This window comes from Myotis brandtii, unplaced genomic scaffold (assembly GCF_000412655.1).
Source record: "Myotis brandtii unplaced genomic scaffold, ASM41265v1 scaffold185, whole genome shotgun sequence".
Classification (NCBI taxonomy): domain Eukaryota; kingdom Metazoa; phylum Chordata; class Mammalia; order Chiroptera; family Vespertilionidae; genus Myotis; species Myotis brandtii.
Window position 1 is genome coordinate 3,538,845 of NW_005356870.1, and position 20,635 is coordinate 3,559,479.

The window sequence follows — 20,635 nt, forward strand, 5'->3', positions numbered from 1 at the left end:
AATTTAAAAAAAATAAAAAAATAAAAGTTAAATTTAAAAAAAAGTAAAAAAGAAGCTGTTTAATATAGTACCTTTTCTCCTGAGCACTTATTTCCTCACAGGGAAGAGATGATCAGGAGAAGAGATTATTAGATTTACTATAATGTTTGCCTTACAGATAATAAATATTAGGGATATAAAGTAGCTCAGATAAAAGGCATTTGGGTAGACATAAAATTGGCACAGAAATATTTATTATTTCCAAAAGACCTTAATATCTGCATCCCTTGTAGCCACAGACAACTAAAGTTGCTTACAATTAGAGTTAGGCCCCTGAGTGCATTTAGAAGAAGGAGAACAGCCGTAACTGGTTTGGCTCCGTGGACAGAACGTTGGCCTATGGACTGAAGGGTCCCAGGTTCGATTCTGGTCAAGGGCACATACCCGTGTTGCGGGCTTCATCCCCAGTAGGGGGCATTCAGGAAGCAGCCCATCAATGATTCTCTCTCATCATTGATGTTTCTATCTCTATCTCCCTCTCTCTTCCTCTCTGAAATCAATAAAAATATTTTTTTTAAAAATAGAACAGTTAAGACAGCAGTTCTCAACCTATGGGTCGAGACCCCTTTGGGGGTCAAACGACCCTTTCACAGGGGTTGCCTAAGACCATCAGGAAACACATATATAATTACATATTGTTTTTGTGATTAATCACTATGCTTTAATTATGTTCAATTTGTAACAATGTAAATACACCCTGCATATCAGATATTTATATTACGATTCATAACAGTAGCAAAATTACAGTTATGAAGTAGCAACGAAAATAATTTTATGGTTGGGGATCACCACAACATGAGGAACTGTATTAAAGGGTCGCGGCATTAGGAAGGTTGAGAATCACTGAGTTAAGATTATAACAAAGCCAAACACTAAAACATAGCATGAAATCTAGGAGGAAAAAACCTGAAGTCTTATTGTACCCAAATACCATGGGATAAGCAGGAACTTTGAACCCAGACAGAACTAGGTTAAGTTCTAATGGAGTCACTTGATAAATGAATGACCTTATGAATGTTCTTTAAGCCTCAATTACTTCACACAGAAAATGAGAATAAAAGTACCTAACATTACTAGATTATTTGGAGAATTAAGTGAGAATAAATGCAAAACATCAAAACACATTCTGATTTATTCATGACACTCATTAATTGGTAGCTAATATATGAAGTCTTTTATCTTCTGTAACATTTCTGTAGAATATGATCTTCAGCATTTTTCCTATAAGTATAATAATAATTTCCATTTCAGCGAGAAAAAGGGAAAGCTTACTTACACTGTGTGTATCTTTTGAGTCTCAACAATAAGTATCTGAGGAAATTTTAATTATGAAGTCTAGCTCACCTACCAGAAACAATGCCTGTCAGAGATGACTTCCTTCATCAGTAGAAGACTAAACTTCCCAGCAATCATAATAACATTTTAAGGTGACATTTACATCTTCTTGATACTCTAAATTCTATTAACAAACTATTATCATTAAGTTGAGTATACAAAACATTAACTCATTTGCTGATTTTATGTGCACATATATAAGCAAATAGAGAAATATCTATATTTGTATTTCATTTCATATAAAACAAAGATATAACTAAACATATTAGTTATCAAGCCTAATGTATTCTCACAAAAACTATTTCACTAATCAATGTTACCTGTAACTGAGAGTCTGTAAATAAATCTTCTATTTCTGGATCACTGGATGGCTGACTCCAAGAAGTTAGTGCATTTCTGTGACTCTTCTCCTTCAGAGAACAATCACGGGATGTTTTCCATCAATCTTTAACATTTTTATGGCATATAAAATATTTACAGCATGCACTATTTTCTTAAAAAACACTATGCCTAACAAAGCAAAGCTTAAGAAAATTCTTATTGAAATACTTCCATTTGTGACAACATGGATGGATCTTGAGAATATCATGCTAAGTGAAATAAATCAGATGGAAAAAGTCAAGAATCATATAATTTCACTCATATATGGGATGTAAAACTGAAAGCAATAAATGAACAAACAAGACAAACAAAAACGCATGGACACAGACAATAGTATGGTGGTTCCAGAGGGACACGGGGAGGGATGTAATAACGGGTAAAGGGGGTCAAATATATGATGATGGAAGGAGACTTGACTTTGGGTGGTGAAAACACAATACAATATACAGATGATGTATTTTAGGATTGTACTCTTAAAACCTATATAATTTTATTAGCCAATGTCACCCCCAATAAATATAATTTAAAAAGAAAATTATTATTCTAAGGTATTGAATTTTAACAATGATTGCAGTAATATTACTTATAAGGCATTTTTATGAGTATCTTAAAATAGTTTGCAAATAATATTGTATATTTTAATTTATAATGAAACTCAGTGGCAGGGCAGGAGATTCTCTCTCTCTTTTGGAAGTCAGGAAAAATAAGAAGGAAAAAAGCGATGCAGAAGGAGAGGGTGCTAGGAAGATGGTAGAAACAGCAGTATAGTTTTAAAATTTCTCTGATTCCCAGCACTAAATCAGATAGAACTAGATACAAAAAACAAAAATTCATCATCTACTTTTACAATAAAGAAAGCTGAAAGGTATCCCTGGGAAACTGAAGCTGTAAGCATGTGAAGACAAGCCATAGACCTGCCTGGTACAGCATCTGTATGGGAGGAAGCAGAGGCAAGCAGTGAGGTGCCTGAGCACAGGAGAACCCGTCTACTGGAAAGCATGACTGATGAGCAGAGAACAGCATCTGAAAGTGGGAGGGCTTTTGCAGGTGGCTGAAAGGGGCCCACTGTAGCCCTTTGAGTGGCGACAGCAGCTGGCTCCTGAGAACTCTCCTGACCAGGCAAAGCTGCCTCCCAGGAGAAGGCCCCACTCACGGGAACTGCTGGGGTGAAATAAAAACCAAGCAGGACAGGCCTAGCAGAGGCACAGGGAGGAGAAAGCCCGGGGGTAAGTGGCAGAGGAGGGCGCCTCATAGCCAAGTTTCCACGCTTTGAACATTACACAAGAACCACAGGAGGGATTGCTCTGTGAACCTGGACAAACTATCCTGAACCATGCCTTCTTTGGGAAGTGCAGGAAAATTCATTTCACATGAAAATGAGCAACAGAAAAGTATCACGGTCAAATCCCAGACACCAGAAAGACTTTCTAAGACACAGAATATAACTAACTTCTCAAAATGAGCTGAAAAGATTAAGAAAATAATTCAAAACATGAAAGAACACCATAAATCAAAATCAGAAAAACAAAACTGAGTGAAGAAAAGCTCGAGAGAGAATTAGAAATGAGAAGTAAAATTTAAGAAAAGTTTCCTGAAATAAACAAAATCTTAAAAACTATCAGAAAACTTTCTGAAATAAAATATTTACATATTTAAAGAACCCACTGTGTACCTCTGTATATTAATTCACAGCTACCACATATCAAGATATAATCTTCCTCCTCTAAACATAGGCACGACTAGGCCTCTATCTTAACAACAATCACAACAGTTGTATATCTAACAATGCACCAACAGATAAAAAAACTAAATCTTGTCCTGACATTATTCTCTATCAGAAGCCTCAGAATTATAAGAAGAAATACACGAAGGGATACAACCAAGTCAGTAGAGACAATGAATGTTAATACATGAAAGATCCTGAAACTAGGACTCTGATAGACAGCATTGGAGTAGTTTTCCATAGCAGGAGGTAGATGAAAGAAAAAATACTTTGGCTGGCTCACTCACCTCTTAATCTACTTTCCAGCCCCCAAACCCTTGTTCCCCTAAATGGGAAAAAAAGGCTAAATCCACCCCCCACAAAGTCTCCCCACTCTGTTGTTGGGAACTGATGTTATTTCAATAGAGGAAAAGCAAAATGCTGATGTGTGGTTAAAATAATACTTTATATAAATGTATTTCAATATTCAAGAAAAATTAAAAATTACCTTTTTTTCTGTATTGATAAGTAGAAGTTGGAGAAAAATAAAGTCTTAGGCACCTGGTATAGATTTCAGAAATAAAAGGCTGGCATAGAAGTCAAATTTCACTAATATCATCCAACATATACTTTCATTAATGTCCTTCTTAAAGCTAACTCAATTGTCAAAATAATGTAATGAATTCCAATAAATCAAATTTCATGAGGTTATCTGGAACAAGACTATAAACAAACCTAACTGAAGTACATCTACACTAATAAAAGAGAAACATGCAAATTGGTGTCACTCCGCTATGCCCACCAGCCAATCAGAGTGACTATGCAAATTAACCCAACAAAGATGGCGGTTAATTTGCATACACAGGCGCAGAGCGAAGACTGAAGGCTCCAGCCGGAGTGAAGGCTGAAGACTGAAGAGGCTTGGCTTCTCGGCTGCAGCCAGACCAAAGGCCTGGGTCCCAGGTGCCGGAAGAAAACTGGTGCCAGCAGCCAGGGGAAGGAAGGCCTATTGCGCGAATCTTCGTGCAACAGGCTTCTAGTAGTTAAATAAGACCAGTTCTATTGAGAAAAGGAGTTTAACTGTTGGGAAGCCTATAATGATTACGTTAGAACTGAAATGGAGCTCCTAATTCTCCAATATAAATATTAGTAACCGCCTACAACCATGCTGAATTTATCATCTAGGAACTAAAATAATTTTTAGTTAATTATTAGTTTTCACAAACACATATGGAGTCCTGTAATTTTTGACCTGGAAGATACTGAAGGCCAAATTTTCAAATGTATTAGCATACCATCATTTAATAGTCACATTGTCAAAGAATAGTATTTTTCTCACACCAGACACAGAGAAATAATTTTCAAAGCATTTTTTTAAATAAAATGTGCCACCTAAAATAATACTAAATTCATGGTCTTTCTCTGATCTTGCAAAAAGTGCACTGGCATACGCTCAGGACCAGGAACCATGATTATCCTGTACCTGAGCTGATGAATGAGAGAATGAAACACACACCAGTTTGGGAGGCATTTATACTAGAATTTGTTTTCATTTTCATTAATCACATAAACTGTCATATACTTAAAGACAGTATTAATTACCTATAAAAGATAGGTAATTTCCAGGTTATATAATATGAGGTAGAGAAAAAATTTAAGCTAATACTCTACACAATAAGCTAAAATGACAGACTATATTCACCTTTTGTCATGTAAAAAATCACTTTTCTCAGCTCAGAGTGATGAAAAGCAACAGAAATATAGCACACAGATTTAAAAAGTAACCTTATATCAGAATTTATGACAGTTTAAAAAATAGCATTCAAGTGTTAGAATATGCAAATTGAACAGACATTTTATGAAAATTCTTCATATAATTAACACCTTGGTATCAGGGCCTACTTCTTCCTTGCTTCTCTTAGGACTTGAACAGCTCGCTTCAGAGTTGGGAAAACATCTCTTTTTGTTGGAATCACATGAAGGTTGGCATAACAGTCTGTTGTCACAATCTTTTTCCAGGATTTCAATTGCCATATGGATAAGGTACGTGTCAATGTTTTCAGGAACAAACATTCTAATGAGTTTAATTTTATTCAACGCTGTAAAGGATGAAAAAATAAGACTTAAAAATATAATACACAGAACATTTTCAAAAACCCATGAGCTAGAAATGGTGAAATATTTTGGAGGAAAAAAAGGAGGACGGTGGCCAAAGAAAATGTTCCTCTTTCAATGCCGCCAGTCCTACAGAACAGAAGTGGGGTAAAACGTGTCCCTTACTCCTGCACCACCTACACCCTTTACCTACACGATCCAAAATCAGGTCAGTGTTATGGATGCTGCGTAAATTATGTTCCACACTGTCTGGGAATCAAGGCCACCATTCCCAGAATTGTTTCTAAGGAAATCACATATGCTTCAAATTCCAAATATCAAGTTAATGTGTTGAAAATCATTTATTCTTAAAATAGAAGCTAACCATACCTGTAAATAAGATGCCAATAAAATGATCCTTTCAATGGATTTGGTAGCATAACAAAACACGTAAATTATTTAAAATGCATATTAGTAACTAAATTAGTTTCCTGGAAAAGGTATATCTTATTTTCAGAATCAAAGAATTTTTAATTTTCGTAATTCAACAGAACTGATTCAGACTGTGTCAGTCTCTTCACACCTTTACAAATTATGTAGCCATGCCTTTCAGACCACTATTGATGTTTCATCAAAATCACATTCCTCTGCAATTCTCCAGCTTAGAAACTACTATTCCCTCCTCTTCCTGTGATTTAAAAAACTGGTGTCACACATTTCTGACACCCAATTCAAATTAACAGCCAGACACCAAGTGTTTTTAAATGACACCCTGAAAAGGTGATCTTTAAATTACTAGTTTGCAGGTTTATATTCTCCTTCCTTCCAAAGTTCTTATCTTGCTACTCCAGGACAGGACTTCCCAAATAAAACTGCAGATTAAAAAAAAAAAAAAGTCAGGAAGAGAAGGTAATACAGCTAATACATATTAGGATAGTGGTCTATCTAATTATTTGGCTTATACCAGTGGTCGGCAAACTGCGGCCCCTTGAGTGTAGCTCTTCCACAAAATACCACATGTGGGCGCGCACCAACAGTGCGATTGAAACTTCGTGGCCACACTCAAGGGGCCAAAGAGCCGCATGTGGCTCGCGAGCCGCAGTTTGCCGACCACTGGCTTATACTGTTTCTAACTTTATTCTAACTTTAAAGCTTTGAAATGTAAAACTGATCCTAATCACAACCTTGGAAATATAAGATTACCTCTAAATGTAAAAAAAAATCAGCAATGTGACTATCATATCTATCATCCAAACTAAAATTTTATTTGTCCCTTGGTCATATCATGCTAATACCACTGAAATTCTGCCAATCTTACTACTTCATCATTTTTAAAATCATCATCTTTTGTATTTATCTATCATAATTTACTTAGAGTTCTCTTCCATTTGTTTTCAATTTTTCTTTGGAAAAAAAAAAAGTTCGGATGAACATTATATTACAAATATCTTTCCAACTTTCTAGATTCTCAGAAGAGGGGTTGCTAGTTCAAAAGTTGTGATCTTTGATATATATTGCCAAACTACCTCTGTTACTCTGTTGTCGATACCAAACTACTAGCCACAGTTACTGAGCACTTGGAATATGGCTAATATGGCTGATGAACTCAAATTTTTAATTTTAAGTAATTCTAATGCAAGTATGCAGCCCTCAAGTGTCATAAGAAAGCAACTCATCAAGGACTGATTTCTCTGGTCAGAAGCATGGAATCTTATTTTACAATGATGAGAAACTGTTATTTTATGACCTTTTCATTAAAAGCTTGATTGAAAGCCAAAAATTAAATTAAATTTAAAACTGATACTTTTAAATATGTTTGGAAATAAATTGGGTACCTTCATTTACTTTATTCAAATATGAATTTAGCAAAGCTTTATACAGACTAAGTATTTCAAATTAAAATTTAGCATCAGAATTGAGATATATTATGAATATAAAATACCTACCTGATTTCAGAGGCTTAGTACAAAAAAACCTCATTAACAATTTTTATATTCACTATATGTTGAAATGACAGCATTTTTAATATATTGGGTTAATTAAATCATATTAAAATTAGTTACATGTTTATTTTTACTTTTTAAATGTGGCTACCAGAAAATTTTAAATTACATATTTGGCTCAGGTTACATTTCTTTTTGGAATAGTGCTGCTCTAGAAAAACCATTCAAATTTTCCCATACCCTAGCCAACTAATACACTACATTGTACTAAATTAATTTTCTTCTGTGGATATTTAAATATTGAATAAACATGCCTCCATTTCACTTAGAAAGAAAGGAACTTCTACCACTTGCAACAGCATGGATGGACCTGGACAGCATTATGCTAAGTGAAATAAGTCAGCCAGAGAAAGATAAATATCACATGATCTCACTCATTTGTGGAATATAATGAACAACATAAACTGATGAACAAAAACAGATCCAGAGACAGAGAAGCATCGATCAGACCGTCAAACCTCAGAGGGAAGGCAGGGGAGGGTGGGGGGAAGGGGGCGAGATCAACCAAAGGACTGTATGCATGCATATAAGCATAACCACTGGACACAGACACAGACACTAGGGCGGTGAGGGCACGAGCGGGGATTGCAGGGGGGTGGGGGTAATGGGGGGATAAGGACACATATGTAATACCTTCATCAATAAAGAATTTTTTAAAAAGCTATTAGATCATGAAAAAATAAATAAATGTTGAATAAACAAATTATACTAGCACATCCTTAGTCTCATCCTACTATAAATGTAAAACATAGAAACCAATTTTGGGGGATACAGCGACACATCCTGTACGATCATATCATCATTGGCTAAATGAATTACTTTAAAAAGAAAAAATAAGGTATTTTATTCCATTTGAAACTATTCCTAAAATAAGAATGTCTCTTTTCATAAAATTATGATATATAAACATTTGCCTATGGCATTAAACTATTAGTGATTTAATAAATTACAGGTGTTATACTGTACTTAGAATATAATTTCAAGATATAATTAGAAAATTTATATATTTACCTACACATTTCTTATAAGTACTCTTTATATTTTTATCTTAAAGTCATCCTACAATATACATATGCCAATAAGTGGCATCTAGCTGTAAAGATGCATGTTATTCTGCCCTAACTTTCCAAGCAGCTAAGTGTTAAAAATATCTACTGGAGAGTGAAATAATAAGCACTGGCTGCACTCCTTCGTTGCTTTAGAAGAGATCATATTACCCCTACTTTTGTTGCAGGTCCCTGGGAAGCCAGCCCTAATTTCCAAGCACATGCACATAAAGAACAGGAGAATGAAATTATTCAAAATACTATCCAGGTACCTCATTAAATGTCCTGCTTAATTTATTATTAAGCATAGTTAGAATCTCAACTCCATAAAAGCAGCAGCTTAAAATTATATAAACATGATAAAATTCAAAGAATAACAAGGTACAGAATTCATTTACAATATTAAGTTAGAAGGACAAAAATCTACATAGCAAACTAGACAGAATTTATCAATTCTGTCTACTCTATTAAAAATACTCTATTTTTAGGTATAAGATTATACCATAATAAAATATAGAAAATTCTCAATTCAGGATTGTATAAAATTTAAATGCCAATCAAACTTGTTCATTATAATACCAAATTATAAAATATGGCTACAGTTAAATAAAAGATCAAAATAACATCTCTGAATCATTAATATACTATGTATATCCTCATTTCTTATCATTTATGACACATTTTTCCAATAAAAGAATAGTTTTTAATCAAGGAAAAACAAGATTTCAAAAGCAAAATCTCACATCGATAAATTGTATCTTACAGGCTATAAAAGTACAATCAAAGGAAATAAAATTTAGAGCTCATGGTTCTTGCAATCTCAACTTTGGCTTTGGCAGTAAACTACAATAATATACTTTTTCATATTATATGTACAACCTACATATGGTATATTGACAGAAAAATGAAACGTGTTCAAAAGTATTCTACATTGGTCTTTGGAATTTCAATTTAATATTTATCTGAATGAAAATTTATTTGCAATAAGTATAAAATAGTAAAGACAAATGTCTTAACTACTGTTATAGTCACTAATGATTACAAATGTTTTTCTCATATCCCTAATATTTGTTGAATCAGGTTGTGCAATTATAGAGAATTTTCCATGTTTAAATATCTGCTGGATTTTAGTATTTCTTAATTTTAAAAGTGATAACATAAGCAAATTAAAATTTTTAAACTCAGAATGTAGAGGGTACTAGATAGAAGATATTTAAAGATACTAGGTATAGCCCTAACTGGTTTGGCTCAGTGGATAGCATCATCCTGCAGACTGAAGGGTCCCAGGTTCAATTCCGGTCAAGGGCATGTGCCTTGGATGCCGGCACATCCCCAGTGGGTGGGGGGTGCAGGAGGCAGCTGATCGATGTTTCTCTCTCGTTGATGTTTCTAACTCTCTATCCCTCTCCCTTCCTCTCTGTAAAAAATCAATAAAATATATTTTTAAAAAAATAAATAAAGATACTAGTTATATAAATATAGTAAACCATATATAATTAAGTATATTTATTTTACTCATCAACTAGAGGATTATAAACCCAAATCCTCTATCAGGATTAAAAAACTGCATATTTCTTTCTTTTAAAGAGTTGGCAGCACAACTTTGACATGATCTAGTAAAAATGAAAGCTTGCTCTGTCATTAACCTTGACGTGAATTTAAAACAATTTACAATCCTCTAGGCCTCAAATTCCTATCTCTGAAACAGGATGCCAGTAGGAAAATGAAAATATAATGATTTCCAATTTCCTTTCCAAATAAAAAATTCAACAACTTTACAACTATATGATTTAGAAAGCAAATTAGCATCCCCCTCTATTCTTCTCCATAGCCAAATAAAGTAGATGTTGCCAATACTTGACTGAATAATAATCTTAAATCTTCCATTTTCCCGTCCATAGTTTTGAAACTTCCCTTCTGGTATACCTATTAACTTCATATTTTTTAAATTAGCTTCTAAAATAATAGAGTATTAAAGTAATTACAAAGGGTATATTTAAGAAGCCACCATATCTTGCCATCTACTTCCTCATCATGATATTCCCCATTACTGCTTATAATACCTAATACAATGTAAATGCTATGTAAATAGTTAGTATACCGTGTTGTTTAGGGATCAACTTTCTGGAATTTTTTTTTCCAAATATTTTCGATCCACAGTTAGTTGAATCCATGGGTGTAAACCTGAGGATCCAGAGGGCTAACTACTTACCAAGTGCCAAAGCATTCTGCGTAGTATCTAATTATTTCTCACAACTCTGTAACAAAGGCATATTCTCCCTCCCTGTTGAAGAGAGGAGGAAACTGAGGCTTGGGGAGATTGGGTAATTTGCCCAAAGTACCATAGCTCCTTTGCTCTTACTAACTAGGCCAGTGGTTCTCAACCTTGGCTGCACATTAGAATCACCTGGGAATCTTTTTTAAATCCTGATTTCTGGGCCTCATCCTCCGGAAATTCTGTTTCTTTGTTACTAATGTTGTGGCTTCACCCCATAACAAAAAAACAGAATTTCTGGAGGATGAGGCCCAGAAATCAGGATTTTAAAAAGATTCCCAGGTGATTCTAATGTGCAGCCAAGGTTGAGAACCACTGAACTAGGCTAACACCATCCGTCTTCAGGATTTAAGGAAGGCGGCTAAACATTCACAAACAGGATTGTCAACAGGAAAAACCTGCCTATTCCAACAGCTCATCAAAGACACTCATTTCTCTGAGTCCTGAGAGAAGGGCCCTTACTTAATACACTTGAAGTCTCATTGCCAGGATTAGAAATTGTGTATTTTTTCTTCTAAATAGTTGGCAGCACACGTTTAGTATGATATAATAAAAAAGAAAAACTTTAGTTCCCTGGATTCTACTTAGATGACACTGCCCAAACTTGCCTGTGTCTCTCCTTCCCCTATGCTTCCATGGTTGACCGATAGAAGGGATGGAGGTGTTCTTTCTTAGACCTTCAGTCAAGTCTTGCTCAGCCTAGAATTAATACTGCCTTCTAAGGGGACTTGAATGTAGTTGTTCTGATCAACTGACTTGCTTTTAAAGGATGATCTTACTCCTCTCTTTTCCAAATGTTGGGGTGGGAAGGGATTGTATAGTTATTCCCAAGTGGGAAAGAATTTGAGATAATAAAAAATTATTTGCACTGCAGCCATATGCCCACTGCTCTGTCCTAACAGTCTGAATAAATTTATCAGATTTATTGAGTTATTAACACACCAGTTTATATTTGTACATTTAGGAGGGGAAATCCTCTAATGTACCTCATTCTATTTAAAAATGTCTGCAGGGCAAGCAAAGCGAGCACAGTTGAGGTTCTGCAGCAAAGTGAGAAGAGGAAACCCTCCTACAAAGGCCTAGCGACCTTGGCCCATCCCTTCAAGGTCACAGTGAAGTCCCACTGACTGTAATGATTAGAACGGCTGCTTAAGTGAAACCAATGACAAGGAAGCAGAAAGATTTAGGGAAAAACTAGGAGTAAGTTTTGGGGAATGAATATAGAAAAAACTGGGTATTTTCCCCCAAGTGAAGAGGTAGAAATCAGGAAAGAATTAAAGTGCTCTGTTTCAGGATTGGTGTGTAAGTTGTCATCTGAAGCTGAAAAGAAAAACATGAATTTCTCTGACTGAGGCTTTCCCCTGAGTGATAATGGGAAGAAAGACTGTTTTTCTAACACAATAAAAAACCTTACAAAAGTAAAGTTTTCATAGTAGCATGAAGAGTTGATGCTAAACTGAAAAATATTAGTGGATTGCTTGTTTACTTCATCTGGGTTCAATGACTCAAGTCATTAAGGCTGCAGACCAGGGTGGTGGTGATCACCTGAGTTGATGGGAGGGTTTCGGATAACATCAGTAATAATCTTCTGAACCTCTGGAGTCAGGCCTGCTCGCTCCATATCGACTGGGTAGCCAGCTTTCACCGCTTGGGATAAGTGTATGCCAACTGCTGCGAGAGGCAGAATCCTGTTCTCAGCTACACTCTTCTAGAGAAACAGCAGCAAAACAACCAGTCAGTTTTTTTAAAGTTTCCCCTGTACTGTATGAAAACAAAATGTCCAAAACCTTCGGGTAATAAATGTTCACTGAGAAATAAACAATGTACTCAACCTTCACTTTATAAAAGTCAATTTCTTTAAAACTACCTACATTAGAGAACTCCAAGATTCTACTTTTTACAATTATTATACTGAATACAACATAATCATCCAGCATTAGCTAAGAAATCAATCCTCATCTCTCCGCAATTATTCACTTTAAAACCTATTAGTGGCAGAGAGTACTATGTTAAGTCTAAAAGCTGCCACAACCTTTGAAAATATAGTCAACTGTAATCCAATGTTCTATATACTTGAAATAATATATCATGTGCCTAGAATTGAATTAAACAATTGTGTTAAAATTGAGGATACTGTTACATATTTCTGTAGCTTTTATACAACTGTAGCTCCAAATTCATTTAAGATTATGTATGAGATATAATATTCTTTTAAACACTCCAAGAGTTTAGTCACTCGGCTCTAAATTAATTCGTAATACTCTCTTTTAATACAACCCGAAAGTCTGAATTTGGATTGGATTTGTGTAAATGTTGACACTTCATAGAAAAGAGCCTTTAAAGCAATAATTTCATCCTTCAAAGGTAGGTTTTAAATAACTTTGATTAAATGTCTACCCTTTTCTACTAGACAATGTATACCATGTGTGCATATCAGGGTTACTTGATACCAGGCATCAAATTACCTAAAACTAATTGCATTATTGCTCCTGATTAATTAGTCCTCAGGCATGTTTAATTTTGTAGTTAACTGGCAAGACCGTCGCAGACTCCTGGGAGGTAGAGATAATTACACCATGATATTACACAATAATATACAACCAAATAACAGCAAAAGACATAAATGAAGATACGCAACTCTTCACATTTTTAACCATGACTATGTAATATAATACATAAAACCTCATATCATGGATGAGTATTAGCATGCACTTTATTCAGAAAATTTGAAGGCTATACTAAATTTTCTTAGAAATTATATTCAGTTATACCACGCATATATGGTCAAATTATGCAATATAAGTATATTTAACATGTACATTTAAGTTACTACTTAAGAGACAGAACTTTAATTCCTATTTATCATGTAATTTGTTTCAAAAATAGTACACTGGAATTATTTGGTTTCCTGTGGAATGGATTCTGTACTTTTAATTAAGGAATCTGACTATCAAATTAGAACATCTATTAAGTAATTAAGACAAGCTATGAATTATTTATTCTCATTTCTATTAGACCTTAACCAGTATAAAAAGTGTGTAATGTGGCCTAGTGGATGAAGACACAGAAGAGAAAAACCAGGCATTGGACTAATCAATTTATGGTCAGAGAGAATAGGAATTCAAATTAGTAAAACTTAGCTGGAAGCCTCATTCTATCTTTATTCCACTAAGATAAACTCTCTATTTTGTACAGAATGAGGCAAAAGTAGGTTTATAGTTACTCATATGGAAAATAATACAATAATTAATATATAATAATACAAAACTAAACCGTTTCATATACTCACAACCATAAGCCTACTTTTCCCACACCATATATTTAAAAAATACTCAACAGTCTTAAGGATTTATGACAGAACAGTGAAGAAACATTAAACGTGGCTATTTTTCACAGATTTTTTTTCAGAGCATCAAGCATGGTTAAAAAATAGAACAGAACTAAAGGATATAGAGTGAACAGCAAGTTTGGTGAATATACAAGTACGTACATATTTATATGTTTGTTTTTCACATTGCTCTGCATATTCCTTTTTTTTTTTAACTTAATGTGTCTTGGAGGTTATTTCTTATCAATACATATGCTGATAGTTTCTAAACTATTAATCCAATTTTTAAAAAAACAGTCTTACAATATGGCTGCTCTAATATCCCTGAGCTATAAATGTGTTTATCAGTACCTCGGATAAAATCTCTATAAGATAATCATGGTCAACCTATACTTGCTGTTTTTACTCAATTGACAGAAGTAGGCTTAGCAAAAAGAAGATGACATTCTATTCTAAAATTAAATACACAATGAAACAATGTAAAATATTATAGGATTAGAAGAAATGTACCCCAAGTCACAACTTTAATACTGAAAAGTTGATAAAACATGTTTAGATAAATTAAAAAATTCCCTCTAATATGAATGTAACACTTACCAAAGACATCTTCTTTTCTTGGAATAAAGAATACGTGATGGCCGTAGACGGTGGGAGGGAGCATTCTTTGTCTTTTGCCACCAGGCTTTTCTTCTGTTCTTCTTGAGGATTTGTACTTGAAAAGAGATCTGTCTACAAAAGTTTAAAAGTAGCACAAATGGTGAATAATAATATCAACATAATGATAGAAAGGATATCAATATGATCAGTAGGCCTTAGGGGGTAAAAATAACACAAATAAAACCTCCAAGGAAGAGGAAAAAATTCCCTTTTTATGAGGAGCTCGAAAAAGGTGTTTGGTGTTACTTTTTACATATTAATTTTAAAAGGAAAAATAAAGCTAGAAGGAATCAAATGTTTGTAATAATAAATGTGGCTGTAGAACTAGAAATCCCTAGTCTTTCCTTTAGCCAATAAGAGGAAAGAAAAAATGAACTATAATGTAGACCATTCTGCCTTTAAATATTAAGTCCCCAAGCCCCCTAGAAGTGAATGTTAAATGAATAAATAAAAATAATTAATATTCAAATGTAGGAACTATATCCACAAATTCTGCTAACATATCTTAAAGAAAATTTCTCATTAACTACATACAGTACATTTAGTTAAGAAAAATACATACAAACTGTGGCTCTTGAAGCATTATGTAAATTCTTAAATATGATTCATTGAGACATTTAAAAGAAAAAAGGGAGAAAGGGTTAAAAAATAAAATTAATGAAGAAATACTAGGATTTTTTTAAAGCCTGAAGAAAGTAAAGGCCAAGTAATAGTTATGATAGAATTAGTATATGATATAGGATTCACATCGATATAACAATAGTTTTCCTCCAAAATGCCAACTTTACCTTCCAAAACGTAAGAACCAATACTAGATTAAAATAATTAAATCCAACAGAACTTGGCTTACTGTAACCCACACTAGTCCCTTGCTATCCTAAACAAAAAGGGAGTCTGCAGATTAGTTCACAGACACCTGGGACAACTGCAGCTTGGCGAACAGAGAAGCCAGACAACACCGAAGACCTAAGGTCTCCAGGTTGTTTCCAGGCACCGCTAGGCTTTCAAAGAACACATTAGACATTTTATTAAATGAAATTAAAGTGTTTCCATCTGAGACCTTAACACGGTCAGAATTGGCCTTAAGTTTCTAGGAATGACTAAAATCAAACTCCATTAGCCAGATTCTTCAGGATTACAGTGTAAACTATACCTGCAGGCAACCATGGGATACTCCTATACCAAGGTCTTAGAAATGTGATCACTGGGCGTTATACTGGCAAATACATAAAGATGTTAAGATAAATGAAACAAAATCATGCCACCATCTGTAAATGTGTGACTAAAAGTGTTTGGGAACATCAGCAAATTAATACGAGAGTAATAATCTCAAGAAGATAGGGCTAGAATGTGATTCTAGTAAGCAAAATATCTAATCAAATCATGCTCTATGTAGATAAAAGACTATGTGAACAGAGAACAATCAATTATGAAAACATAAGTAGGAAAGGCAGAAAAACAAAAGTACGCAATGCCTATCCAAGCGCTGTTCAGATGAGAAGCAGCCTTGGCCAACTAGATTTGAATATTAAAGTTCCTTTGGCAAGTAGTGTGTAAGAATGCCTCATCCTGCTTTTGCTGCTGAGAGCCTATTTAAGACACTCTCAGGGTTTCCCTTGTTCGATTCCAGGCTCGCTAAACAACTTCAGATAAGCCAGTCTCTAAAGGAGAGAACACACTTGTTGGGTCAAGTGAAACTTTCCAGTTGTATTTCTCACTATAAATCAATGAATTTGCATTCTAATATATATACTTATATTTATATATACACATACACACACATAAAACCAGGTTCACAGAGAAGAATAATGCAAATCTACTCCCCAAAACATAACTATTTTGTGACAAGACATCAGACTTTAAAGATTGCATGAATGAGGACTGAAACCCTAGCCTAGACCATGGCAAATGCCACAGTGTGGGCAGCCAGCTAGGCTTCCCCAGAAAATATGTAATCTGTCTTGACACATGTTTTCTAAAATCTGCAATACACAGCTATTCTGAAGCTTTAAAATAGAAACAGAAATATGTAACACCTGCCTGTTTTATTTAGGTGTACTGTATGTTCAGAACACCAAATGTCTACCACTAGGGTTATTTGATTGGAATTATCCTTTGTGTTAATGTGAGAATACAGCCCTGATATTCTTCTGAAGTATGCAAAGTAAAATGCCAAAAAGATTTGGAAAACACATATTTTTTGCCTTAGGTCAGAAAATTCAAATTCTAAAATTAGGCACCATGTATATGATGATGTAATATAGATGAAAAAATCAAACAGAAACATTTCTATTTTTCACCAAGGAGTAAACCAATATTCAACTACTATAATTTTTAATTAAAATTCCTAAATGATAGGATATGGATACAAAAATTACATTTCTTTCGCAAATAAAAGCTCATAAATATATTTCTTCATGTATCTATAGGTAATATAATGAACCACAAAGATAAATAACCTTATCAAAATGATTCCAACATTATTCAACAAGGGACTAGGATCTTTAACTTTTTAAATTAGTTTGTTACAGGTATCATTATGATTATAGTATGCGGTTTCTATCTACTTTTTATGTATAGTTAAAAAAATAGTTGTCTCTTTTTAGGATTTTTTAAGTAGCTGCCAACTATGAATTCATCTTTGGAGGAACTAGACATTTTTAAAGCATTATAATTCTCATAAAATGTATTTCTACAAAGTGATTTTAACTTCTTTTTCTTAAATGGCCATCTTAATGGGTTTAATCCATGTCCTCATATTTATAACTTTTGACTTGTATTATGACAATACTTAAGTTTTGCTTCAAAATTTTAAGTAAATATGTTAAAGTGATGAATAACAAAGCTGGCTTAATAAGCACTAAAGTTTATTAATTTATTTCTTCAGGAAATGGTTTAAATGTGTACAACAATGCAGGCATAATTCCTAACCACCAGAAATTAACAGTCATTTTCTCTATCCAGAAGGTTCAAAAGTTCCATACCTATCCTTTGGAGCGTTGATATTTTTACCCTATTTCAATTTACTCTTGAGGAGGGTCTGAGGAGGATAATTCTCTCATTATTAAATCAAACCACTAATTCATGAAGAAGATCCTACCATCAAGTGTCCAAAGAGAAAAAAAAAAATGTATTCAATTACTACTGGTATAATCTCTTTTTATCAAATTGTTAAAAAAAAATATCCAATATGAAATATAAGGCATTTTCACGGGATGTCTTACATAAGCACTAGAGGCCCAGTGCACAAAATTCATGCACTGCTAGGGTCCCTTGCACCTGCCGGCTGCCAGCCAGGTACTCCCTCCCTCCCCCTGGCCACCTGCCACCGCCGTCGGCAGGGGCCACCCTCCCTTCCCGGCTGGCCCCACCGCCTGGTCGAACTCCCAGATGAACTCTCGGTTGAGGGGACAATCTGCATACTATGCTTTTATTATATAGGATATTAAAAGAAAATTTAAAGTTACCAAATATATACTATATTAAAAGAGGGATAAGTTACATACAAAAAGCAGAAGAGTTTCTGCTTATAGTTACAGAATTATTTCTACAGTGCGATCCAGTCACTAGAGTCGCATGTGGAGTTTAAGAAGAAACCCAAACAAGCCTGTGAAAATGGTCATTCGTGGTGGAGTAAGAAGAAATAAAAGGATACAAAGAAAGTGCTATTACGATGGACAAAATACCATGAAACCTACTTAGTTTCAAAAGACAGCATGACTGGCAGGGGAGGGTAATTAGGGATACAACAAACAATAAGAAAAATAGTCATAGAAAGACAAGTACCATATGACTTCACTCATATGTGGAAATTAATAAACAAACTGAACTACCAAGCAAAATACAGACAGACTCATAGATAGAAAGCAGACAGACTGGAAGAAGGTGTGTGGAGGGACTGAGCAAAAAAAGAAAAAAAAAAAAAGAGAGAAAGAGAGAGAACTCACGGACATGGACAAGGGGGGGGGCGGGGGAGGGGAATGAGTGGAAGTGAAAGAGGGCATAGTGATGGAAAAATAAAATAAAATAAAATAAAATAAAATAAAATAATTTTTAAAAAGAAAGAAAAACAAAGTGGCTGAACCCCTTACCCACTGATAACAAGGATAACTTTACAGCTTTAATTTCTATCTATACTTGAAGGTAAATAATTTATCAACCTAAAACACAGTACTTACTCAAATTTTAAAAAAATATCTCCCAACAAAATAGAAAAACATAAATAGCCTGGACAACTACTTCAGTATCATCTTAAAAATCAGGTAACTAACATGTTCTTATTAACTGATTTACTGTAGAAACAATCTGAACTCATTTTCTACGTATCTGGTGTGGAAATGAAAATAAAGGGAGAAAATGTTGCATTTGAAGGGTGTTTTTTGAAATTGTCAAAAATATTTATTCCTTCAGAACTCCTTACACCACAGTATTTTACCTGAACACTATTTATTTGACAGAACTGTTTGATGACTTCCAATAGAGGGGCCAACATAGTAGCTTTGCCTTCAGAAACTCCATTGATCCTTTTCACATTTTCAACTGTAGTAGGTCTGTCATTTAAAAAAATTTAAGTCAATAAATCACTGAAACATTATATTCTAGCAACATAGCTGATATTTAGCTGTTTTAGTAATTTATGAATAAAAACTCCAGCACCACCATTACCACAAAAACACAGTACTAATTGGTAAATAGGCTATTATCATATTGTTCTACTCCATTACTGATCTTATCATTATTACTATTTTTATAGATATGAAAAGAAAAACTATGAGGTACTAACTGAAGACAACTAGGAGGCTAAGAAACTCAGAAAATTTCATGCAGTACTTATAAAGTGTTTACCTGTAACAATAAACCAAACTACTTTAGTCTTTTATCTCAATATTTCTTATCCAATATCCAAGAGACTGTATAATGTCTCCTTTCTAAAAATATGCCAATCTAATGATATCAAATATTTTCACTGAATATTGCAAGGTGGTCTGTGATTATTTAGAACATAAACAAATAAATAGTTTACCTCATTTTGGCCATATCCAACAGTATCTTATTTGTTGCCAGGATAGCTGGAGGAATATCCAAGTTATTGGCAAGTTTCTGCCTAGCTTCTAGCAATTTGCCATATAATACAGTCTAAACAAAGAACAAAGAAACAACTCAATATCTAAAAAAATATACTTAGAAAAATCTAGTCCTTCATTTTAAGAGCTTCCGGTATTAAATTTTCCCTGAGGATGAAAAAAAAAACACAAAACTGAACTCTATCTCAGACTCTTAACTAAGAATAATTTTTTAAAATACTGGCCACAGAATTTCAAGCATGCATAGAATCCTGACCATCCTCTCAAAAACCACCTGCCTTTTTACGAAAGTCATACCTGAGTCTCCTGCTCTTGAGCCGAAATAACAGGTTCTGAAGACTTGTAAGATTTTCCTGGTGATGGTACCGTGATGCTAAAATATTTAAAAGAAAATAAATAATAAAAACTCTTCTTTCTCCATGTTCATTTTTTATTTCACCCCAAAATGAGACTATTAAGTATATTTCCAAGTCTTATGCTAACTTGTATTCTTCCCGATACCAGTAGGGCATTGTTACTTATATGGCAGCTAAGATTTTAAACATCTGGGGTCAAATACATTCATTACAATGGTAAAGTTAAAACTGTAATATGAGTTCATCACAAAATTGGTGTACTTAATTAATTAAGCATTTGCCACATCTTCCTTCTCAACCACATACTTTGAAAGAAAATACTCCTTCCCTATATA

At 34.0% G+C, this 20,635-nt stretch overlaps 1 protein-coding gene across 2 annotated transcripts in view; it reads right to left on the bottom strand.

The window, feature by feature from the left end:
- WRN (Werner syndrome, RecQ helicase-like) overlaps positions 1–20,635 on the bottom strand; it is a 122,245-nt gene that overhangs the window by 4,506 nt on the left and 97,104 nt on the right. For both annotated transcript variants that reach the window (XM_014537872.1, XM_014537871.1), the window contains exons 30-36: positions 20,242–20,317; positions 19,884–19,996; positions 19,296–19,410; positions 14,801–14,932; positions 12,421–12,583; positions 5,342–5,556; positions 1,695–1,784 (exon numbers count right to left, since the gene is read on the bottom strand). In XM_014537872.1, coding sequence (XP_014393358.1) covers positions 1,695–1,784; positions 5,342–5,556; positions 12,421–12,583; positions 14,801–14,932; positions 19,296–19,410; positions 19,884–19,996; positions 20,242–20,317 — 904 coding nt within the window. The remainder of the gene's footprint in view (positions 1–1,694; positions 1,785–5,341; positions 5,557–12,420; positions 12,584–14,800; positions 14,933–19,295; positions 19,411–19,883; positions 19,997–20,241; positions 20,318–20,635) is intronic.